Source organism: Anolis sagrei, chromosome 8 (genome assembly GCF_037176765.1).
Source record: "Anolis sagrei isolate rAnoSag1 chromosome 8, rAnoSag1.mat, whole genome shotgun sequence".
In the NCBI taxonomy this organism is placed as follows: Eukaryota; Metazoa; Chordata; class Lepidosauria; order Squamata; family Dactyloidae; genus Anolis; species Anolis sagrei.
Window position 1 is genome coordinate 28,332,092 of NC_090028.1, and position 25,320 is coordinate 28,357,411.

General features: G+C 43.3%; 1 protein-coding gene across 2 annotated transcripts; it reads left to right on the forward strand.

The window, feature by feature from the left end:
- Window positions 1-6,157: 6,157 nt before the first annotated feature.
- On the forward strand, window positions 6,158-24,472 carry GAS8 (growth arrest specific 8). Of its 2 annotated transcripts, XM_060788063.2 has the most exons (11): window positions 6,158-6,244; window positions 9,672-9,773; window positions 12,738-12,935; window positions 14,073-14,279; window positions 14,452-14,506; window positions 16,772-16,977; window positions 17,973-18,140; window positions 18,557-18,643; window positions 20,467-20,676; window positions 23,923-23,988; window positions 24,155-24,472. In XM_060788063.2, the coding sequence occupies exons 1-11, from the start codon at window positions 6,242-6,244 to the stop codon at window positions 24,302-24,304; spliced, it is 1,452 nt and encodes a 483-aa protein (XP_060644046.2). In that variant the 5' UTR covers window positions 6,158-6,241; the 3' UTR covers window positions 24,305-24,472. The 2 variants fall into 2 exon arrangements, with proteins under 2 accessions (XP_060644046.2, XP_060644047.2); XM_060788064.2 differs by lacking the exon at window positions 6,158-6,244 and having other exon boundaries at window positions 9,718-9,798.
- Window positions 24,473-25,320: the final 848 nt, after the last annotated feature.

Below are 25,320 nucleotides of genomic sequence, written 5' to 3' on the forward strand. Positions count from 1 at the left end.
CCAACCAGAGAAATCAGCCCTAGCAGAGCACCTGATGAACCAGCCTGGACACAGCATTTTATTTGAGAACACAGAAATGCTGGACCACTCTCACAACCACCATGTCAGACTACACAGAGAAACCATTGAAATCCACAAACATGGGGACAATTTCAACAGAAAGGAAGAAACCATGAAAATGAACAAAATCTGGATACCAGTATTAAAAAATTCTAAAATTGCAACAGCAAAAACAGCAGAGAGAAAAACAGGCAGGGACATCTAATCACCTTTCAAGAAGAGTTTGCTCCAGGCACAGTCAGCCCATTGTATGCTAATCAAGGTGGTCAGGTGAAAGATTCACATCTAGCCCAACTTACAAAAGCCCTTTGTCTCACCCTGGTCATTCCACAGATATATAAACCCATTTTTTCCCAGTTCCAACAGACCTCATTACCTCTGAGGATGCTTGCCATAGATGCAGGCGAAATGTCAGGAGAAATGCCTCTAGAACATGGCCATATAGCCCGAAAAAACCCACAAGAACTGAGTGATTCCAGCCATGAAAGCCTTCGACAATACAACAACAACAACAACAATACAACAACAACAACAACAATAATAATAATAATAATATAATAAGATTGTGCAGGCAGACTACAAGGCAGAGGCATAACACCGTTGCTCAGATGATTCATTGGAACTTGTGCCACAAATACCATCTGCCTGTGACAACTAACTGGTGGGATCACAAGCCGGAAAAAGTTACAGAAAATGAACACGCCAAACTCCTCTGGGACTTCCGGATTCAGACAGAGTTTGGAGCACAAGACTCCTGTCCTCACAATCGTGTTACAAAACAAAGTATGGATTGTCGATGTCGCAATCCCAGGTGACAGCAGGATTGAAGAGAAACAACTGGAAAAGCTGACACGATATGAGGATTGAAAGAACAAACTGCAAAGACTCTGGCACAAACCAGAAAAGGTGTTCCCAGTGGTGATCAGCATACTGGGTGCAGTGCCTAAAGACCTTGGCCTGCACTTAAACACAATTGATGCTGACAAAATTACCACCTGCCAGCTGCAGAAGGCCACCTTACTGGGATCTGCACGCATTATTTGCCGATAGATCACACAGTCCTAGACACTTGGGAAGTGTCCAACGTGTGATCCAATACAACAGCCAGCAGAGTGTCTGCTGTGGACTCATCTTGTTGTGTTTCAAATAATAATAATAATTATTATTATTATTATTATTTATACCTCACTTTTTCTCCCCACAAGGAAACTCCTATTTGTATATTTATATTATTATTATTATTTTACTGACACAAATACACAGTATGTCACAGCAAACGAGATCTCTATGCTGGATTTCGTATCACAAAATCACAAGTTGAACACTTCCCAAGCGTCTAGGACTGTGTGATGTATTTTCGAATGATGTGTGCAGATCCAAGTCAGGTGGCCTTTTGCAGTTGACAGAGAGATTTTGTCAATGTTTATTGTTTCCAAATGCTGGCTGACGTCTTTTGCCATGGCACTCAGTGCACCAATGACCATTGGGACCACCTGTACTGGTTGATGCCAGAGGCTTTGCAGTTCGATTTTGAGGTCCTGATAGCGGCTGCATTTTTCCTGTTGTTTTTCCTCAATGCGACTGTCACCTGGTATGGCGACATCAATCATCCAAACTTTTTTCTTTTCCACAATCGTGATGTCTGGTGCATTGTGTTCCAAAACTTCCAATAATAATAATTATAATTATAATTATAATTATAATTATAATTATTATTATTATTATTATACCTCACTTTTTCTCTCCACAAGGAGACTCTATTTGTATATTTTACAAAGCCAATAGGAAAGAAATCCACTCCGGGTTTTACTTTGGACTTCAAAGGAGTCTTCTAAGGTGCTGAATGGCTGCTAGAGGCTCAGGACCTTGGAAAGCTCCTTGAAGGTATGAGGTAAAACTGGGACTGGATTCCCCATTTCACTGACATGGGGCCCACTGTTGTGTACCATTGTTGTTATTTTGACTGTTTTGTTTTGCCCTGGTTTTATAGGTCTCAAATGAGTCCCTTTATGAAGATAAAAAATGGGATTAATATAAAATAGATTAAAAATATTGCCTTTTAATAATGTATTTTAATGCTGGTATTATAGGAATTTGGTTTGCCTCAACATTTAAAAAAATGACTCCATTCTGTACAATTAGGTTTTTTCTCACAACTAAATTTTCAGTATAGTGTAGGTTGAGGCTCTTTCATCTGAAATGTTTTTAATATGTTTATTTCTGTTCACATTTGGGACTTTGGAGGATTTTGAAATATGTATCTTTGCTGGGTTGTTGTAGGTTTTTTTAGGCTATGTGGCCATGTTCTAGAGGCATTCTCTCCTGACGTTTTGCCTGCATCTATTGCAAGCATCCTCAGAGTTTGTGAGACCTCACAACCTCTGAAAATGCTTGCCATAGATGGAGGCGAAACATCAGGAGATAATGCTTCTAGAACATAGTCATTTATTGTACTTTATTACATATATTATAAATATATATATTATATATATAATTATATATTATATAATTATAATCATTATTGAGCACTCTAACTGGAGATCAGCTGTGACCAGCAGTGCTGCAGAATTCAAAGGCACGAATGGAGGGCGAAAGGGAGAAAGGTGACAAGAGTAAGGCATGTCAAGCCAACCCAGACTGGGACCACCTTCTGCCTGGAAACCAATGTCCTCACTGCAGGAGAACATGCAAACAAGAATAGGTCTCCAAAGCCACCTATAGACCCACCACCAAGACACTACACTAGAAGGACCATCATCCTCGGGCTACAAGGGATTGCATAACTAAGTAAATATTATAATATTATATATTATATAATAATTTTCTTGGAGCTGTCGTCCAGTGAAGATCATGTCTACTGTTCCTCTGGAGGGTCGGAAGCCATTCTGAGATTCTGGTAGGGTGTCTTCCCAGGTAAAAGGTGGTTTCCAAAGATTCTTGCAAGGATTTTCCCACTGGAGGTCAGAAGGGAGATGCATCTGTTGTTTCCCCTTTTTTGAAAAGGGTGATGATGGTGACATCCTTGAAGTCTTCTTGGATTTTCTTAGTCATCCACATGTTTTCAATGAACTGGTGGATTTGTTGTATTAGCTCAGGTACACCCTCTTTAAAGATCTCAGCAGGGATCCCATCAGGTCCACTGGCTATGTTATGTTTTTGTTGGCTGGACGTTGCTGACTTCCTCCAAACCAGGCAGGGCTGCAAGCTCATCCCTGGTTAGTTGTTGTGGGATTTGTGAGAGAACAAATCAGGAGGTTGTGGTAGTGCTCTTTCTAACGTAGTGCAATTGATTTTTTGTCCTTCAGAAGTTTGGTTCCATCTGATGAGTGTAGGAGGGTGTATGCCATGATTTCTTGGTCTGTAATTACCTTTGTGGCTTTAAAAAAATCCCTGAGCATCATGGATATCTGTACAAGGAATCTGTACAAGGACCAAGTAGCAACAGTAAGAACTGACCACGGAACAACAGACTGGTTCAAGATTGGGAAAGGCGTACGGCCAGGCTGCATACTCTCACCCAATCTTTTTGCAGAACACATCATGCAATGTATGCAGAACACATCATGCAATGTGCGGGGCTTGATGAATGCAAAGCTGGGGTGAAAATTGCTGGAAGAAACATTAACAACCTCAGATATGCAGATGACACCACTCTGATGGCCGAAAGCGAGGAGGAGCTGAGGAGCCTTCTAATCAAGGTGAAAGAAGAAAGCGCATAAGCTGGGTTGCAGCTAAACGTCAAAAAAACCAAGATTATGGCAACAAGAATGATTGACAACTGGAAAATAGAGGAAGAAATCGTGGAGGCCGTGACAGACTTTGTATTTCTAGGTGCAAAGATAACTGCAGATGCAGACTGTGGCCAGGAAATCAGAAGACGCTTACTTCTTGGGAGGAGAGCAATGTCCAGTCTCGATAAAATAGTGAAGAGTAGAGACATCAGACTGGCAACAAAGATCCGCCTAGTCAAAGCCATGGTATTCCCTGTAGTAACCTACGGATGTGAGAGCTGGACTTTAGGGAAGGCTGGGCGAAGGAAGATAGATGCTTTTGAACTGAGGTGCTGGAGGAAAGTTCTGAGAGTGCCTTGGACTGCGAGAAGATCCAACCAGTCCATCCTCCAGGAAATAAAGCCCGGCTGCTCACTGGAGGGAAGGAGACTAGAGACAAAGTTGAAGTACTTTGGTCACATCATGAGGAGACAGCAAAGCCTGGAGAAGACAATTATGCTGGGGAAAGTGGAAGGCAAAAGGAAGAGGGGCCGACCAAGGGCAAGATGGATGGATGGCATCCTTGAAGTGACTGGACTGACCTTGAAGGAGCTGGGGGCAGTGATGGCCAACAGGGAGCTCTGGTGTGGGCTGGTCCTTGAGGTCACGAAGCGTCAGAGACGACTGAACGAATGAACAACAACAACATCATGGATATCTGCAAAGTGTTGGATTTCTTCATTGAACATCGAGAAAACCAAAGTGCTCTTCCAGCAGTTACCTGCCAATCCCTCTGCAATGCCAGAAATACAGCTTAATGGTGTAACATTACCTTGGCCGCCACCTCTCCACAAAAGTCAACACTGACCCTGAAATACAACACCACCTGAGCTCTGCAAGTGCAGCATTTTTCCAAATGAAGCAGAGAGTGTTTCAGGATTGGGACATCTGTAGGGAGACCAAGGTGCTCACTATGAAATGCAGTTGTTTCATACTTTATAATACTTTATTACAATTGATTACATATATTATGTGATATTATAATATATAATAATATAAAATTATTAGATATATAATATATTGTTATTATATATGATATTATTTTTTGTTTATTTCGTATCAAAAGCATTGCATAAATTAGTAAAAAAAAACTACATTACTGCATAAATTAGAAAGATACTCCACTTTGGCAGGAAAAACGAAATGCAAAGATACAGAATGGGGGATGATGCCTGGCTTGAGAGCAATACGTGTGAAAAAGATCTTGGAGTCCTCGTGGACAACAAGTTAAACATGAGCCAACAATGTGATGTGGCGGCAAAAAAAGCCAATGGGATTTTGGCCTGCATCAATAGGAGCATAGTGTCTAGATCTAGGGAAGTCATGCTACCCCTCTATTCCGCTTTGGTTAGACCACACCTGGAATATTGTGTCCAATTCTGGGCCCACAATTGAAGAGAGATATTGACAAGCTGGAATGTGTCCAGGGGAGAGCGACTAAAATGATAAAAGATCTGGAGAACAAGCCCTATGAGGAGCGGCTTAAGGAGCTGGGCATGTTTAGCCTGAAGAAGAGAAGGCTGAGAGGGGATATGATAGCCATGTATAAATACGTGAGAGGAAGCCACAGGGAGGAGGGAGCAAGCTTGTTTTCTGCTTCCCTGGAGACTAGGACGCAAAACAATGGCTTCAAACTACAAGAGAGGAGATTCCACCTGAACATGAGGAAGAACTTCCTGACTGTGAGAGCCGTTCAGCAGTGGAACTCTCTGCCCCGGAGTGTGGTGGAGGCTCCTTCTTTGGAAGCTTTTAAACAGAGGCTGGATGGCCATCTGTCAGGGGTGATTTGAATGCAATATTCCTGCTTCTTGGTAGAAAGGGGTTGGACTGGATGGCCCATGAGGTCTCTTCCAACTCTTTGATTCTATGATTCTATGACTACATTATATATTATTATGTATGCTATTATATATTATAATATATAATAATATAATATATATAATATATGAAATCAGTTAAAATATAATCATACTTATAAAGTATTATAATATATTATGAGCATGCTTATATTTTAATGGATTATATCCAAAATGTAATATTATTATATGTAATAATATACAATACCATAATAATATATATTATAATATTATATAGAATAATATTATCTTATGTAAAACAATAATATCATTATTATAATATAAGGAAATTCTGCATATAATATTTTAAATAGTTTTTTGGGCATGAATCAAAGCTTGTGTCCATTGTAGGAGCCAATTGGTATCAGATGAAGAGCCAAAGGGTGAAAAAAAACACCCTCCTTCTCCCTGTAACTAGGGGCGGGGCCTCGTTGCTAGGGGCGCGGCTTCTTGGCCAAGGGCGGAGCCGAGGCTCTCGCGAGATTTGGGCTACGGTTGCTTGGCAACCAGAAGACTCTGGGCCTAGTCTTCTAGAGAGACACTGAAGCCGTCACCATGGTGAGTCTGTCCAGTGGGAGGGAGAGAGTTGTGATGATGATGATGATGATGATGATGTAGGTTGTGTATATGGCCCACCTTAGTAGCTGAGAGAGTGGCTATGTCGTGGTTTGAGGGTTGAGAGAACAGGGGAAGCCACACTGTCAAATTAATGCGGATTGATTCCACTTCAGCGTCTTTAGCTCCATGCTATGGAGTCATTGGAGTTGTAGTTTGCAATCTTTGGGCAGAGAAGGCCTTGTGAAACTTCGACCCTTTCTACACTGCCATAGAATCCAGATTATCAAAGCAGAAAATCCACATTATTTGCTTTGAACTGGATTGTATGAATCTACACTGCCATAGAATCTAGATTATCAAAGCAGACAATCCACAATACCTGCTTTGAATTGGATTATATGCAGCTACACTCCCATAGAATCCAGATTATCAAAGCAGACAATCCACATAATCTCTTTTGAACTGGATTTTATGTATCTACACTGCCATAGAATCCAGATGATCAAAGCAGGCAATCCACATTATCTGCTTTGAACTGGATTATATAAATCTATGTTGCCATATAATCCAGTTCAAATAAGATAATCTGGATTTTATATGGCAGCGTAGAAGGGGTCTATGACTCCCAGGAACCATAGCACTGAACTGTGGCCTTTCAAGTGGGGTTAAACCGCATTAATTTTTCAGTGTAGACAAACAGTTTTGGGATTTGTCATCCAAAGAGATATAATACAACAAAGATGGACTTGATGGATTCTGGGAACTGCTGCCTAAAAAGAAAAGAAAAAAGAATATAATAATAATAATAAAGCTTTATTTATATCCTTCCCTATCTCCCCGAGGGGACTCAGAGTGGTTTACAACAGATATCGGCAAACGTTCAATGCCATGAGAAGCTGAATAAAGACAAAACTAACCAACTCCCCAAATCCCAAAAACAAATCCACATCTACATCAAAAATAATAACACATTATACTGCAATATTGCTACTAATATTATATGTAATATATACTATACACTTATCATATTATTGTATATTATTATATTGTACTATATTATCAAACCACAATGTATATCATACACTACCAGTACAATATACTATTAGTATTATATAATATCCCAATTTGTTTTTAACAGTGTTGTAACTGCAAGGAGAGGCGGGTAATAAAATAATAATATTTATTATTATCATTCTTATGACATCCCATCTTTTCTGGTGGATGGAGCTCCTGATAGCGCAATGGGTTAAACCCCTGTGCTGGCAGGACTGCTGACCAAGAGGTCAACGGTTCAAATCTGGGAAGAGCGGGTTGAGCTCCCTCTGTCAGCTCCAGCTCCCCATGCGGGGACATGAGAGATGCCTCCCACAAGGATGCCTCCCACCAAACATCCAGGCGTCCCCTGGGTAATGTCCTTGCAGGCAGCCAATTCTTACACTAAAAGCGACTTGCAGTTTCTCAACTTGCTCCTGACATGGGAAAAAAAACCCTTTTCCGGCAACCTAGTCAACTTTGGACCATGAATTTTGGGGTTTGCATTCTCTTGCCATTGTATCTTGGTCCTTATACCATATGTTTTGGCGGATTTTGATATATGTATTTTGTTGTATGCGTTTTTGTTGATGTATTTTGACTTTTTATTATTGTTATTTTATTATTTTAAATCTTGCAGGCTAAATCTAAAAATATTCGCACACTAATCCAGGTGTGGGCAAACTTTGGCCCTAAAGGTGTTTTGTACTTCAACTCCCACAATTCTAACAGCGGTAGGCTGTTAGGAATTGTGGGAGTTGAAGTCCAAAACACCTGGAGGGTCAAAGTTTGCGCATGCCTGCACTAACCCAACAGATACATCTGTACATATACTAAACAAGCAACTACAGGAACAATTCTGTGAAGCTTACACTCATTAATGTGTTTTGACTGTGTTGTACCCTGCCTCAAGCCATTGGGAGAGGTAGGTAACAGGTACAATGTATTATTATTATTATTTTGTTATTGTTACTATTTTTTAATATTGCAGACTAAATCTAAAAAAAAAAATTGCACACTACCCCAAAACATACCTACACTAATGTACACAGACTGAACACACAACTACAGGAACAATTCTATGAACTCATACTCATTGTCTGTTGATTTTTATCTCTTACTAGCTTGGGTACCTGAGTTACTTGAAAAAGACATGGTTTGTTTTTGGATGTTATAAATGGACCAATTAGAAATTAGCAGGTTAACGGAGTTATCAGTTGTCTTTGGATGGGGTTAGCAGTACTCTTTGGATGAGGGTAAAGGAACTGCAAATCCCATTGTCCATGGACCATCTCCCCCAAACCTCAGCAGGACATAAAGTCTCATGAGGAGGTCTCTTTGCCAAAATTAGTCCAGGTCCATGGCTGATGGGGTCTGCAGCAGCCTCTGGATGTAGGTGAAGGAACTGCAACTCCCATCATCCAGGTCCTTCCCCCAAAAAGCACCACAAAGACTTAAAGTGGGTCATCGGGTATCTGTGTGCCAAGTTTGGTCCAGATCCATGGCTGATGGGGTTTGCGGTAGTCTCTGGATGCGGGTGAAGGTACTGCAAATCCCATCATCCATGGTCCATCCTCCCCAAACTTCATCAGGCTGTAAAATGGGTCATGGGGGGCCCTTCCAGACAGGCCCTATATTACAGGATCCAATCTCAGGTTTTCTGCTTATCTGGCAGTGAGGACTCATATAATCCAGGTTATATAACTGCCATAGATGTGGATGAAATGTCAGGAGAGAATGCTTCTGGGTTATAGGGCCTGTCTTGAAGGGCCCAGGGAGTCTGTATCCCAAGTTTGGTCCGGGTCCGTCATTGGAGGTCTGTGGAAGCCAAAGCAGTTGAAGGTACTCCAAATCCCATCGTCCATGGTGCATCCTCCTCCAAACATTACCAGGATGTAAAGTGGGTCATGGGGAGGGGGGGTCTGTGTGCCAAGTTTGGTCCAGGTCCGTCTTTCATGGGGATCACAGTGTTGTGGAAGTGGGAACCAATTGGAAAGCTGCCGCAAACATACATCGCCACATACATAACGTTCACTTTTATTATATACATAGAATATAAATAGATTATCCTGCTCCCTTTAGATTAGGCGTGGGCCAACTTCAGCCATCCGGGTGTTTTGGACTTCAACTCCCACAGTTCCTAACAGCTGATAGGAATTGTGAGAGTTGGAAATCCAAAACATCCGGAAGAGGGCTAATGTTTGCCCATGCCTGGTCTACACTGCCAGATACTCCAGTTCAAAGTAGATAACCTGGATTCGGAAACTGGATTATATAGCAGTGTAGATCCATCCTGAGGGGTATCTGGATGGGGCCATATTGCCTCTCTCCAGGCCTAAGACACAGTCTTTCCCTTTTTCCATCATTTTCTCTCCCCCTTCCCTTTTTTTTTCAGGCACCGAAAAAGAAAGCAGAGAAGAAAGGTGGCAAGAAGGGCAAAGGGAAAGGAAAGGCCCTGGTGGACGTCCTTCCGCCCGAAGGAATGACCAAGGAACAGGTCAGCAGCCGGAAAAGAGGGCAAGGTCTTCAGTGCTCCCTTTCTTTTCTTTTCTTGACTACATTTTTCAGAAATGAAAGAGGGCAAAAAAGCAATACCAAGAAAGGTTTGCATAACTCAATACACTTAAGCTACCACTAAATCTAAATCTCTCTTCACTAATATGCTCATATTAATCACAAATCTACAAAACCTGGCCTACCCAGTCAGTTTAAACTTGTGCATTTTAACAATAAGTTTTGGGCCGTATTTTACCTGCATGTACTTGTTGTGTATTTTAACAGTGCTTTGCTCACTGTTTTAACTATGTTGCACTCCTCTATGAGCTACAAGGAGAGGAAGGCCATAAATGAATGATTATTATACTATGTAACAAAATTTGAAAATTTTCTGTTCCTGGCTTGAAAGTGTTATTTCCTATTTAACTCTGCAGTACTTACTTTGAAAGTAGTTGTTCTGCTCTAGAAACTTCGGTTTTATGGCTGCCACAAACTATGTTGAATTGTTTGAGACCCTATCAGATATTAACTGAAAAACTAGAGCAAAATGTGCTACAGGGTGTCCTACAAAAATAAAAGTTTTTTTCAGTTTAATAAACCTTTTCTATGTTCTTATGCTATAACCAATAAGAAAATTACATTTATAACCCAGGAACAAAAATAGTGTTACATAGTATTGCTGTGGTGCAGTGGGTTAAACCGCTGAGCTTCTAAACTTGCTTACTAAAAGGTTGCAGGTTCGAATCTGGGGATGAGCTCCCACTGTTAGTTCCAGCTTCTGCCAACCTAGCAGTTTGAAAACATGCAAATGTGAGTAGATCAATAGGTACCGCTCCAGCAGGAAGATAACAGCGCTCCATGCAGTCAAGCCAGCCACATGACCCTGGAGGTGTCTATGGACAATGCCGGCTGTTTGGCTTAGAAATGGAGATGAGCACCAACCCCCAGAGTCGGACAAGACTGGACTTCAAGTCAGGAGAAAACCTTTACCTAGTGTTGTTGTTGTTATTGTACTTATTATAAAACATCTCACACTTACTGTCTGCTGATCTTTAGCTGTTATAGTCCAGCCTTTGATTATGCCTGTATCTGATCTCACTGGGGATTCTGGACCTGTTAGGTAGCCTGAGTGGGGTTTCTGAGCCTGCAGGTGAGCAAGAGAATCAGGAGATTTTAAGCCCTGAGAATGAGAGCTCTCTGTCCTACATTCCGGAAAGGCAGTTCCCTAGAGATGCAAGGGGAGGCAGAAATAAGTTCAGGGAGGAAGAGACAACTCCAAGTAGACAAGCTAATGAGCAACATATAGATAGAACATTAATGTTCCGTCAACATATGATATCTCACGAAGCAGTGCAAAGGTCAGCTCGCCTATTAAGGAAGAAGTCCTTATCAGTTTTGGAAGGGGGTTTCAGTCTATATTAGAATGGCCAGCAGAATATTCCCTCAGTCCCGACAATGTTGATTTTGGAGCCAAGTCAAGTCTTCCGAGGGATTTTGAGTTTCAGGTTTCTTTCTGTTCACGCTTCCTGATTCCATGTTTCACATTCCTGCGGACTGTTCTTGTGTTGAATGTTTGGACTTTACGTGCCTTTATATTCCTGGTTTTTGATGCATTTCATGTACTCTGAACTCTGAGGATTATTCCTGTTTTTAGACATTGGTTTTTACACTACTTTGCTGGATTGCTTTTTTAGTATATTCTTCAATAAACTGCTTTGCTATTTTATCTTGAACTGGATTGTGTGTTAAGTACAGAGGTGATTCCCAGCCTTGGAGTGCAATATTAGACATCTATCATCCTACTCCCTTTAGATCAGTGTTTTCCACAGTCTAGTTTTTCAGGTATTTTGGACTTCAGCTCCCAGAATTCCTGAACATTGGCCAAAGACGGCTGAGACTTCTGGAAGATGAAGTTCAAAACACCTTTGGGAAACACTACTGTTGGGACTCAGCCTGTGATTGAACCCATTGAGCCTGAGCCTGTGAGTGTGTTTCAGTTTCCTGATGTTTCTGTGTCTGATGTGGGTAATGAGGAGGGAAATCAGTCCCCTGTTGCTTCTGATGTGGGGGATGCTGGGGCTGATTCTGAGGTGCAAGATGGAGACACTTTGGTCAATAAGGTTCATGCAGACACTGACAGAGAGGCTTTGGTGCAAAGGGCAGATTCTCATGTGAATGTTTCTGTTAGGCCTTGGGAGGAAGGGTTACTCCCTCCGGCTGTGAGCTCTTCAGATTCTAGTTTGGAAAACAGTCTGGCACCTGGGAAAGTTAATGAAGAGTCAGATAAGCAGAGTTGGTGGCTAGAGATTAGCCACAGTCGACAAGAGGCCTAATGTTTACATAGATCTGAAAGAATTCGTCAATTAAAGTCAAAGTCTGGTGGAAAACAAAACCAGTTTTTGGGTTTTAAAGTGTGTCTGTAGAAAATCTTGTCAGATCAGGTATCGTTTGGAAACCAATGCAATTCCCGCTCAAGTGGTCTCGTCTTCATGGATTCTTCCAGCCTTTTCCAGGTGACAAGCAGTGTCTAGTCTGTTCTTGCTTCTTGTTTGATTCCTGGTTGTTTGATTATATTCTCATGCTTTTTGGATATTACTTTTGATTGCTACATTTTGGACATTGTTTTATCTGGCTACTTTTGAATGCCTTATTGCTTTTTGGAATCTTATCTGTCGTTACAAGCATTTCTTTCTACTGGCTTTTTTGCTAAGCTTTAATAAAAAGGATTGTTCCTTCACTCAATGTGTGGTGAGGGGCTATTTCGTGTTCTGGAGTGCAATAACTACTTTAATGAATGCTATATAATCATACTTCTACTTTTCATCCCATCCACTAATTCATTCCAAACATATTTGCCTATAGCATCAGCTTGTGTGTCAGGCAAAGCACACGGGAGGTGATGGTGTCAATGGCCTATCTGCCCCATCCCTGCCATGGACTAACCCCTTTTTGTTTGATCCTGCAGCTGGAGGAGCACATGGGGAGGATCCGGGAGGAGCTGGACCGTGAGAGAGAGGAGCGCAACTACTTCCAGCTGGAACGGGACAAGATCCACACCTTCTGGGAAATCACGCGGCGGCAGCTGGACGAGAAGAAGGCCGAACTGCGTAACAAGGATCGGGAAATGGAGGAGGCCGAGGAGCGTCACCAAGTCGAGATCAAGGTGAGGATCAAGGGAGGTTCTCAGCTCCTCCTCACACTACACTCTTCTGTTCACTCTTTCCTTTTATAAAAAAAACCCCTAATTTTTATCAAAACTAAAGAAAGAAAGAAAGAAAGAAAGAAAGACAATATAAAGAGAGCATATTTTCATAGTATATAATACTAAATCTACCCAGTCAATTTTAATTTGTGGATTTTAGTCTGCATTTTATTAGTGGATTTTAACTTGTATTTTAACTCTGTATATCTTTGTGTATGTTCAACTGTTTTATCTCTCGTTTTAACAATGTTATACCCCTCCTCGAGCTGCAGAGAGAGGCGGGTAATAAAATCATCATCATAATCATCATCATAATCATCATAATCATCACTCTATTATTGCATCCCACTTTTCCGGCAACCTAATCAACTTTGAACCATAAGTTTTGAGTTTGCATTCTATTGCCACTGTATCTTGGTCCTTGTATCACGTGTTCTGGTGTATGCTTTTTATAATTGTGTATGTTGATATATGTATTTTGTTGAATGCATTTTTGTTGATGCGTTTTGACTGTGTTGTGCCCTGACTCAAGCCGTTAGAACAGGCAGGTAACAAATACATTATTATTATTATTATTATTATTATTATTATTATTATTATTATCTTGCAGACTAAGTCTAAAAAATCACACACTAACCCAACAGATACCTACACTAATGTATTGTACACATACTAAATACACAATTATGGGAAGACAAAATAATACAACATAATTAAACACAAAATAACAAAAAAAATACATCATAACAAAATATGAAATAACAAATAAAATCAACAATATAAAATAGCATTATGAAATCAGCCACAGAGGGCAGGCCAGATGTATGTACAATATAAACATTCCTCGAATTCATCTACCCAATAGTTTAAATTTGTCCCCATTGTTGCAAATTTCACATGTTGGATTTATGAACAGTACTGAACTACCTACGTTTGGTTGAGTTTTGCCCTCGCAGATGGGTGTCAGTCAGAGTTCAGGTAACTTCCTATTAGGGATTCTTGCCCCATGACTGTGCTAGATGACTAGATTCTAGCTAATCTTCAGAGACACCTTTTCCTAGCTGTGGTTCTGAACCCTGGCCTCTTTTGTCACCCCAGGTCTATAAACAGAAGGTGAAGCACCTTCTGTACGAGCACCAGAACAACTTGACGGAGCTGAAGGCGGAGGGGACAGTCTCCATGAAGCTGGCCCAGAAGGACCACCGGACCCAGGAGATGGAGCTGCGCAAGGACATGCGCACCCTGAAGGTGGAATTGAAGGAGCAGGAGCTGGCCAATGAGATGGTGGTGAAGAACTTGCGCCTGGTACGTCCGGAATGCAGGCTGCCCTTGGGTTTCGGTTCCAGACCCATGATAGAAGAGCCTGGAACCAAGTCTCACTCCTTCTCCAGAATCATACAGATCAGACTCATCACTTGAGCTCTGAGCCCATGTCTGCAAGAAGCATCCCTAACCAGCTTCTTCCTCTTCTCTGCAGAAACAACAAGAAGAGACGACACGGCTGCGCAATGACTTTGAGAGAGAAGTGAAAGGTCAGTTGTAGGACTGGAGTAAGATGTCTGCACCAGGAGGCCTTCTTCTTGCCTTCAGGTCCAGCACGCCACCATATTTATGCTCACCTTTTTTGGCTAAATTACTTCCCCCAAATTAGGGTGTGCATTACATGTGCATAATACAGTAATCTTAGTGCTGAGCCAAAGCAAAAGGGGAAGCTACTTCAGGAGCTGCACCTGGAGCTCCTCTTTAATTGTCATGACTCAATTCTATGCAGTGCTGGGATTTGTAGTTTGGTGCGGGATCAGCATTCTTTGGCAGCCCTCATGATCCCATAGCATTGAACCAAGGCAGTTAAAGTGGATTCATTCTACAGCATAGACACGTCCCAAGGGTTCTTTTTGAATTGCTGGAAGCTTTGGTATTTTAACACTTTTGTTTTTAAGGAAAGAATTCTAATCAGGTAGCAATGGCAATGTGCACCTTTTACAAGCAAATTACAGAAAGTGCACTTTTTGTAAGCAAGTGCTTTTTTTAGTTTCAGGGTTTTGAAAATTGAGGTGTGCATTAGATTTGATAATGCATCAGACTCCAGTAAATACGGGTATTTTCTTTTTTATTATTTATTAAAATGTTTTATCCTGACCCTGTATAACAAGATCTCAGGTAAAGCCCCCCGTGGCACAATGGGTTAAACCCTTGTGCAAACAGGTCGGAGGTTCAAATCCGGGGAGGGTGCGGATGAGCTTCCTCTGTCAGCTCCAGCTCCCCATGCAGGGACATGAGAGAAACCTCCCACAAGGATGGTAAAATTATATATATTATAATTATATATTTATATTACATGTAATATTACTAATAATATTACAATATAATGGTATAGTACAATACAGTAATGTTTAATACTGATATTGAACTATGCTAATAATATAATATATTTTATGTCTATATATCTTATAAGCTGCTCTGAGTCCCCTTTGGGGTGAGAAGGGTGGTATATAAATGTCGTAAATAAATAAATAAATAAATAAATAAAATATCAAAACATCCAGGCATCCCCTGGGCAACGTCCCTGCAGACAGCCAATTCTCTCACACCAAAAGCGACTTGCAGTTTTTCAAGTCGCTCCTGACATGAACAAAAAAGGTAAAGTCAATATCAAACACATAAATACTTCTGACAGAAAGGAATCATCACCTTCTTCTTCTTCTTCTTCTTCTTCTTCTTATTATTATTATTATTATCCTGCTTTTTGACTTTAAAAAAAAGACTCAAATGCAGTTCACATTAAAACCAATACAATACAATTTAAAACCTAAAAATACACAAATATCAAAGTAGAATTAAATATTAACTATTAAAAGCAAACAGTTAAAACCTCTAAACCAAATAAAAACCTATTCATAGCTGTTCCAAAAATTAATAACTGAAATAATTTAAAACATTTTTTTTAGAATTGACATGTACAGGCAGTCCATGAGTTACGAACAAGAAAGTTTCTGCAGATTTGTTCTTAAGTTGAATTTGGGTTGCTGTGAGTTTTCTGAGGATGCCTGCCATAGATGTGGGCAAAATGTCAGGAGAGAATGCTTCTGGAACATAGCCATACCGCCCAGAAAACTTACAGCAACCCAGTGATTCCAGCCATGAAAGCCTTCCATAAAACATTAAGTGGAATTGTTTATCAGTGAAACGGGGACATTTTTAAAGCGTAACTCCAGCCTCTCTCTGTCTCTGTCTCTCTCTCTCTCTCTCTATAAAAGCTTTGGGTAGCATAGGAAAGGGTTAACACAGTGGTGTTTGTTTTGCTATTTGTGCCCCTGTTCAGAAGATTTCACTTCACTTTTTGTCCCCTGAGAGTAGAATTTTGAAAAATGTGGTTTGTGGTGGAAACAAAGATTGGTGAGAAAGTTTCAGTGGAGACATCTTTTCTCCATGATAATAAGATTTCAAGAGTGAATTTCTCTTCTGTGGAGTAGATTTTTTTCACTTCCTGTTGTCTCATCCCTGTTCTTAACTAGGAGTCATTTGTAACTCAGATGTTTGTAAGTTGGAGACTGTATGTACAGATTTTGGCCAAAGCATTAACCCCCCCTCCCCCCAAAGGACTTTGATATGAAACCACATGTTAACTTGGCAATGGAACGAAGCCGTCATTAGTGTCAATAATATCAGGGCTCCAGGGGAAAGGCATTCCAGAGTTGGGGGCCACAAAAGAGAAGGCTCTCTGGAGGGGCTCCCTTCATGGCATCAGCCCCTCTTTGCTGAGACTGTTAGACTTGTTTTTGCTGCTGCCTCTCTAGAGATCGAGGCAAAGTATGAGAAGAAGATGCGAGTGCTGCGTGATGAACTGGACCTGCGCAGGAAGACAGAAATCCACGAGATCGAAGAGCGGAAGAATGGGCAGATCAGCACCCTAATGAAGAACCACGAGAAGGCCTTCAGCGACATCAAGAACTACTACAATGACGTCACCCTGAACAACCTGGCCTTGATCAACACCCTCAAGGTAACGTCCACAAAAGGAGCCCTTATGGGGGCAAATATCGGCCATTAAAAGGGAAGGAGGGAGGAATGCTTTGTTTGGGGTAATGAATGTGCAGCTGTTGGGAAGTCAGACTTGGCCACGGTAGTCCATACTCTGGTTACATCCCATATAGACTACTGCAACGTGCTCTACATGGGGTTGCCTTTGAAGACTGTCCAGAAGGTTCAAATGGTCCAACGAACGGCAGCCAGATTGCGAACAGGAGCGGTGCTCAGAGAGTGTACAACTCCTCTATTGTGCCTGCTCCACTGGCTGCCAGTTTGCTACCGGACACAATTCAAAGTGCTGGCTTTAGCCTATAAATCCTAAACGGTTCTGGCCCAACTTACATGCCTGAACACATCTCCGCTTATGTACCATCTAGAACCTTAAGATCATCTGGGAAGGCGCTGTTCTCGTTACCGTCTTCGTCAGAAATATGTTTGGCGGCAGCAAGAGACAGAGCCTTCTCAGTGGTGGTCCCTTGGCTGTGGAACACCCACCCTATATATCGGCCACCTCCCTTTTAACATTCCAGAAAAAAGTCAAGATGTGGATTTTTGAACAAGCATTTCCAAATGCAGAGTAACTGACATAGGAAAATGGAACCACAACAATGAGACTGGACAATGTTTTTAACAAGGAGACACTATGAATTTATATTTTATTGATATGTTTAGTTTCTATTATATGTTATGTTATTTATTGTATGTATGATATTGTAAGCATTGCATTTTACCCTGTTAACCGCCTTGAGTCACCTACGGGTGGAGAAAGGTGGTATACAAATACAGTAAATAAATAAACAAACAAACAATTTGTTGAACTTTCCCCATCTCCCCCTTTGGAGGTCTTTAAGCTGAGGTTGGTGGGCATCTTTCAGCTGTGGGTTCTTGCATGGCAGAATGGGGTTGGGGTGGATGGCTCTTGAAGAGGATGAAGCCTGGTGCCCAGCTTTATTCTCCCTTGGAATGCAGGAGCAAATGGAGGAGATGAAGAAGAAGGAGGAACATTTGGAGAAGGAGATGGCAGAAGTGATGCTCCAGAACAAGAGGCTGGTGGAGCCCCTGCAGCGAGCACGAGACGAAGTGGCTGAGCTGCAGAAGAAGCTGGCCCACTATGAGAAGGACAAGAGGATGCTGGCGGTAGGGCCCTTGGTTCAGCGCTCGCAAAGATCATGCCTGCCCTGCCCCCTGCAAAACAATGATAATATTTATTTCCTTTGTGTTCTTCCAAGTAATGACATATATCTCGGTAATTATTTATTTATTTGTAGATTTTTTTTCTTTAAATGATCCTTATAGACCACTTTAATAGCCTGTTTGAATGAATGGTTTTTCACCTTCCATCAGAAAATCACTTGGGACCCCCAAGAAGTTTGGTGTCCCCTGAATTAAGGGGTTTTTTTTAGGAGACCCCACTTGGCCACTCCACCCTGAGCAGCTGTTTAAAGGAAAAGAACTCTTAAGTGGCACTCAGACTCTTGGGAACATGAAGGGACTTTCTGTGGGATTTTCTTGGCCCCAGGACTTGCCCTCAATCCCTTCTCTTCCCTGTGCAGAGCATTGGGGCCCGCCTGAAAGTCACCGAGAAGGAGCTGAAGGACTTGCAGTGGGAACATGAAGTTCTGCAGCAGAGGTTCAGCAAGGTAGGGAACAAGCAAGGGTATCCCATGAGGCTGTGGTGGACCTCAGCACCCAAGAAGATGGGGGTTTGGTCAGCCTGGGGCCACGGTGGGGTAAAATACTTCTATCAAGGTTCTCTACTCATTGAATGGAGCTCTTTCCAGGAGAACATCTCTGTCTGGTATGTAATTCACTGCTTTGTGGAGTCCTTTTCTGCTTTGGAGTTGGCCCAAAAAAAGGTATCCCTACTTTTTTGTGTTTTGCTGCATGACGAACACGGCTGCCCTGATTTCCAAGTGTGTCCAGGGGGTGGGAGCTTGATTTGCTAGGAGGACGGGCTCATTTGTACTTGGCTATTGCAGAATCTCATTAGCAGTCTGTCATTCAGTGACTGTCTGTAAGGGGCATGCCTTGATGAGGATGGAAGGGGATCATGTTGGGCAAGTGGGCTTTTTAACAAAAGTGCCTCCTCATAAATGCACAGCAGAGTAATGTATTAGCAGCAGTGTGACCCAGCACCCGTAGCCCAAAGTGATAAAAAGAACAAAAACACACACATACCAATGTTATTTCTTCCTTAGGAGGCTTGTCTTTGTAGTAAAATAATATAGTTGCACTATTTAAAATAGCAAGGTTTCCACAACACAAAGTCCTTTATACTTCCTTCTTTGCTTCCATGTTGGGCTTCCTTCTTATGCAGATAAACAGCTTCACTCTCACAGAACCTCCTCTCACACCGAAATTACACAGGACCTTCACATAGTAGCTTTACACACAGCTTTACATACAAGGCCTTTAACCTGGAGCTTCTTTCACCAAAGCTTCTCACACACTGAGGTTTACCTCACACCCCTCAGAATAACAAGAGCTTCGGCCCACTAACACTAACGGGCATTGGCTTACTCACTCTCCTCAGGACAACACTAGCTTTGGCCCACTGGCACTAACAGGACGACACTAGCTTTGGCCCACTGACTCAAACAGGCTTCGGCCTACTCACTCTACTCAGGACAACACTAGCTTTGGCCCACTGGCACTAACAGGACGACACTAGCTTTGGCCCACTGACTCAAACAGGCTTCAGCCTACTCACTCTCCTCAGGACGACACTAGCTTTGACCCACTGACTCAAACAGGCTTCGGCCAACTCACTCTCCTCAGGACGACACTAGCTTTGACCCACTGACTCAAACAGGCTTCGGCCTACTCACTCTCCTCAGGACGACACTAGCTTTGACCCACTGACTCTAACAGGCTTCGGCCTACTCACTCTCCTCAGGACGACACTAGCTTTGACCCACTAACTCTTAACAGGCTTCGACCTACTCACTCTCCTCAGGACAATACTAACTTTGGCCCACTGACTGTAACAGGCTTCAGCTACCCACTGTCCTCAGGACAACACTAACTTTGGCCCACTGACTCTAATAGGCTTCGGCCTACTCACTCTCCTCAGGACGACACTAGCTTTGGCCCACTGACTCCAATAGGCCTTGGCCTACTCACTCTCCTCAGGATGACTCTAGCTTTGGCCCACTGACTCTAATAGACTTTGGTCTTCTAACTCACTCAGTGCTTTACTCACATTTTTGTAATTAAAAATACCTAGTTAATTTTCAATATTTCTGACAGATCGGGCTTAAAATGCTCGTTAAGGATAATATTAAGGGGAATGCACAACAAAAGTGATCCCAGGTGCCTGGTAGGCCTCTTTTTGGACTGCAGCTTCCAGTTGGGAGTCCAGAAAAGGATCTTTCTATGAGTTTCTTTCACTTCTCTCTTTTACCTGTATATATGTCTCTTTGTATGTTGTGTTGTGTGTGTATTGGCGATTGCCTCTGCATAGGTTCAGGAAGAGCGGGATGAGCTGTACCGGAAGTTCACCAAAGCCATCAACGAGGTGCAGCAGAAGACGGGCTTCAAGAATCTGCTGCTGGAGCGGAAACTGCTGGGCCTGGCCAACATCCTGGAGAAGAAGGAGGTCCAGCTCAATGAGATCCTGGCCGCTTCCAACCTGGACCCTGCCGCCCTCAGTGTCGTCACCCGCAAGCTGGAGGTAGGCCATTCCCCATGAAACTATATCTAGATGATTTTATTTACCCTTGCCAACTTCTGCTTTGGGGCCAGAGTGAAGTGGGGGAAGCCAGGAAGACACAATTCCACCATATCTGCTGTGCCATCAGTTGGGGAGCCCCTCCCCCCAGCAACAATATAGTAGCATTAATACTAGTATTGTGCTATGCTAATAATATAATATATTGTATATACATATAACTTGTAAGCCACTGTAAGTCTCCTTCGGGGTGAGAGAGGGCGGGGTATAAAAATAGTAAGTAAGTAAATAAATAATAGTTATGTACGGCCCCTCCCAGCCAGTGGAAGGAATGGGGCTAGCCCAGGCATGGGCCAACTTCAGCCCTCCTACCAGGTGTTTTGGACTTCAACTTCCACAATAACTTTTAGCGGTCAGTAGGCTGTTAGGAATTGTGGGAGTTGGAGTCCAAAACACCTGGTAAGAGGGCTGAAGTTGGCTCATGCCTGGGGTAACTGCTCCTTTGTTTCAGGGCTCTTCCATGCTCCAGCCCCGTCCCCACTGAGCCAGGTGTCCTCTTCAAGGGCAGCCACCAAGCGGTCAAGGGGACTGCGGACGTCCCAGTGGCTCCTTGGGATGGAAATTTCGGCTTCTGGGGACCTGGGAAGGGTCTCTGCTGCTAAGACATTCCAAGCCCTTCTGGCGCCAGTAACACGAGAGGGGCAGGGCAAAGGAGCCCCTCTCTCCTTCAGCTGCCTCTGCCTTGAGGCTTCCGCATTCCAGGGCTCAGCTGCCACTTCTCAGGGACAAAGTACCTCTGCAAGGAACTTCCTCCGTCTGTCCATTGCTGGCCCTTGCCCCCAGAAGTCTGGCACCAAAAAAGGCAGCATTCCCTCATCAGCAGAGATGGGATTGGTGCCCTTCTGATATCCCCTTCCCCTGGGAACCAAAGGAACTTTCATCTCCTGAGTGTGATAGACACAGCTTAGAAACATGCCTTCTTTGGGCCACAGTTCCCAAAACCGCCTGCTGACCCTGCTGGCCATGGATGCTGGGGACTGTTGTCCAAAAACACCTGCAGTTTAATTCAGGGCTATCAAACCATTTTAATTGAGGGCCACATAAAACTTATTATCGTGGCCTTCAAAGAGCTGTTGAATCCATGGACGGAGAATCCATGGAGTCAGAGAGAGGACCGACTATAATATATACCGTATATTCCGGGCTAGTAGATGATTTTTTAGGCATGTAAAACCTTATAAAATTTTGGGGGTCGTCTAGTATGCCGGGTATAACATTAAAATAATAATAAAATTTCATACTATGACTGCCTTGGCCTTGGGCTCCCCTCCTCCTCCTCCTCCTCCTCCGCTGCCTTGGCTCATGGCGGCCTCCCGGGCAGGCTCCCCGTCCTTCCTCCCTTCCTGGCTGCCTTCCTTGCTCAGGCCCAAGCCTCTCTTTTGTTGGTGGCCAGGCCCCTGGGCCGCTTCCAGTGCTGCTCAGGCCACTCTCCTTCCTGGTCAGGCCTCGCGAGAAGCGGCTCTTTTCCAGCGAGACAACATTGTCTCACAGGAGAAGGGGCGCTCGCGCGAGGCCTGGCCAGGAGGAAACAGAGCTGCCTGATCAGAAGAGCCTCCCGCACTGCTCAGGCCGCTCTCCTTCCTGTGCAGGCCTCGTGAGGCGCATCTCTTCTCCTGCGAGACAACGTTGTCTCGCGGGAGAAGAGGCGCTTCTCGCGAGGCCTGCACAGGAAGGAGAGCGGCCTGATCAGAAGAGCCTCCCGCACTGCTCAGGCCGCTCCCCTTCTTCCTGGGTAGGCCTCGCGCGAAGCGCCTCTTCTCCCGCAAGACAACATTGTCTCGCAGGAGAAGAGGCGCTTCACACGAGGCCTGGACAGGAAGAAGGAGAGCAGCATGAGCAGCGCCGGAGGCCCTTCTGGAGGCGGCGCAGGAAGCAGCCCAGAGGCCCGAGGACAGAAACCACCTGGCTGGTTTGGGGAGTTGTATTAAATGGCGAGTATATCCCCAACTCTCTATTTTGTATGTAAAGGTTGAGGGTCGTCTTATAGCCTCAGTCGTCTAGTACCACGGAATATACGGTATATATTTTAAACATAGTGATCAGTGATCTTTAGTTTTTATCCAGTTTGAGCCTCCTGATGTTATGGAATGGCAACTCCCATCCCTTTTGAATTATCTGGGGATAATGGAAACTGGAACCCAGTAGCAATTGAAGGTCTGAGGTTGCAAAAAGGCTAAATGACATTTTAAAGTCAAACATCCTATCTCAATTCAAAACCCACATTCCTGACTAAACAGAGTAACTGGGTTGTTGTGAGTTTTCCGGGCTGTATGGCCATGTTCTGGATGCATTATCACCTGATATTTTCGCCTGCATCTGTGGCAGGCATCCTCAAAGATTGTGAGGTCTTTTGGAAACTTGGAAAATGGAGTTTATATATCTGTGGAATGTCCAGGGTGGGAGAAAGAACTCTTGTCTGTTTGAGGTAGGTGTGAATGTTTCAATTGGCCACCTTCATTTAGCATTGAATGGCCTAGTGGTTTCAAAGTCTGAATTCTTACTGCTTGAGGGGGGATCCTTTGTTGGAAGGTGATTAGCTGGCCCTGATTGTTTCTGGTATTAGGGAGAAACCATGAAAATGAACAAAATCTGGCAACCAGTATTAAAAAACTCTAAAATCATAACAGTAAATAAAGAACAACACTCAAAAACAGGGGCATTCTAGATAAGAAACAATCAGGGCCAGCTAATCACCTCCCAACAAAGAATTCCCCCAGGCAGTAAGAAGCCAGACCTTGAAATTGCTACACCATTAAGGTGGCCAAATGAAACATTCACACCTTATTCAAACGGACAAAGAGTTCTTTCTCCCATGCTGGACATTCCACAGATATATAAAACCCACTTTCCTAGTTTCCAACAGACCTCAAAACCTCTTGGATGCCTGCCATAGATGCAGGCGAAATGTCAAGAGAGTTTTCCAGGCCCTCAGTCCGGAAAACTCACAACAACCCAGTAACTCTGGCCATGAAAGCCTTTGACAATACATTAAACAGAATAAACTGTAGCTTTCCAGTTGCTCGTGTGTCCCAACTCTCATCAGCTCTAGTCATGATGTCTAATGACGAGGAATACAGGAGTTGTAGACCACCATCTGAAGGAGGGCCACATAAAAGGTCTTGGAGAAACAGATTTATCTCATAGGCCTTGAGTTGGACACATGTGGTCTAAGACAATCTTCTTTTCCAGGATGTGCTGGATTCCAAAAACAATGCTATCAAAGACCTGCAGTATGAGCTGGCCAGAGTGTGCAAGGTAAGAGCCACAGAAACAAGAAGGGATCCTTTTCTGTCTCCAAAGGCCTATTGGCAGGCCTCATTAGACCTCCAGACCTCACCCGGGTGCTCCCATTTGGAGCCGTTCAACTCTGGGTTCTGGAGTTCAGTATTTATAACTGTGTGTCCTTCACCTCTTCCTGCAGGCGCACAATGACTTGCTACGGACTTACGAGGCCAAGCTGGTGGCCTTTGGGGTTCCTTTGGACAATCTTGGCTTCAAGCCGCTGGAGACCTCTGTCCTGGGCCACGCCTTGGGCCAGGGCCCCGCGGGGTTCGTCTCCACTCCCACGTAGCAGAACCAACAGGCCTGGTTCTTTGGAACAATGGCAGCTGGAGAGCTTGGTCTGGAGGAAGAAGGCCGGGCCAGAAGGAGGCAGCAGACTTGGGACAGACCTCCGGGCAGGAGCCCACAGCCTTCCTGTGCATTAAACAGGCCCTGATTTACGAAGGGGCTTTTCCTATCTGGTCTCAGGTGTCCTCCTCCCCTGCGTGAGCCCATGACATCTTTTTGGACCCTTATCAAGCACATCAACCACACACACACGTGCCATCCCCATTCCAGACAGTCATCTCATTAAAAGAAGAAGCTTTCAAGAAATGGCCTTTGCATCACTCTTGCAAGCAGCCCTGCGAGGTAGGCAACTTTGCCCCACATTTAATGATAGGCAGCAGGTTGTATCCAAGACAGGGGTTCCTCATGTTGTGGGAACCCCCAATCATAAAATTATTTTTGTTGCTACTTCATGACTATAATTTTGCTACTGTTATGAATCATAATGCAAATATCTGATAAGCAGAATGTATTTTCATTCACTGGACCAAATTTGGCACAAATACACCCGAATTTGAATACTGGTGGGTTGGGAGGGATTGATTTTGTCATTTGGGAGTTGTAGTTGCTGGGATTTATAGTTAACATACAATCAAAGAGCATTCTGAACTCCACCAACGAGGAAATTGAACAAAACTTGGCACACAGAAGTCCAATGACTAACAGAAAATACTAGAAGGGTTTGGTAGGCATGGGCCTTGAATTTTGGAGTTGTAGTTCACCTACATCCAGAGAATACTGTGGACTCAAACAATAATAGATCTGGACCAAACTTGGCATGAATACTCAATATGCCCAAATGTGGTGGAGTTTGGGGAAAATAAACCTTGACATTTGGGAGTTGTAGTTGCTGGGATTTATAGTTCACCTACAATCAAAGAGCATTCTGAACCCCACCATCAATCAAATTAGGCCAAACTTCCCACACAGAACCCCTATGCCTTGAGGGGTTCCCTCCAGCCTCGCACTCTCTCTCTC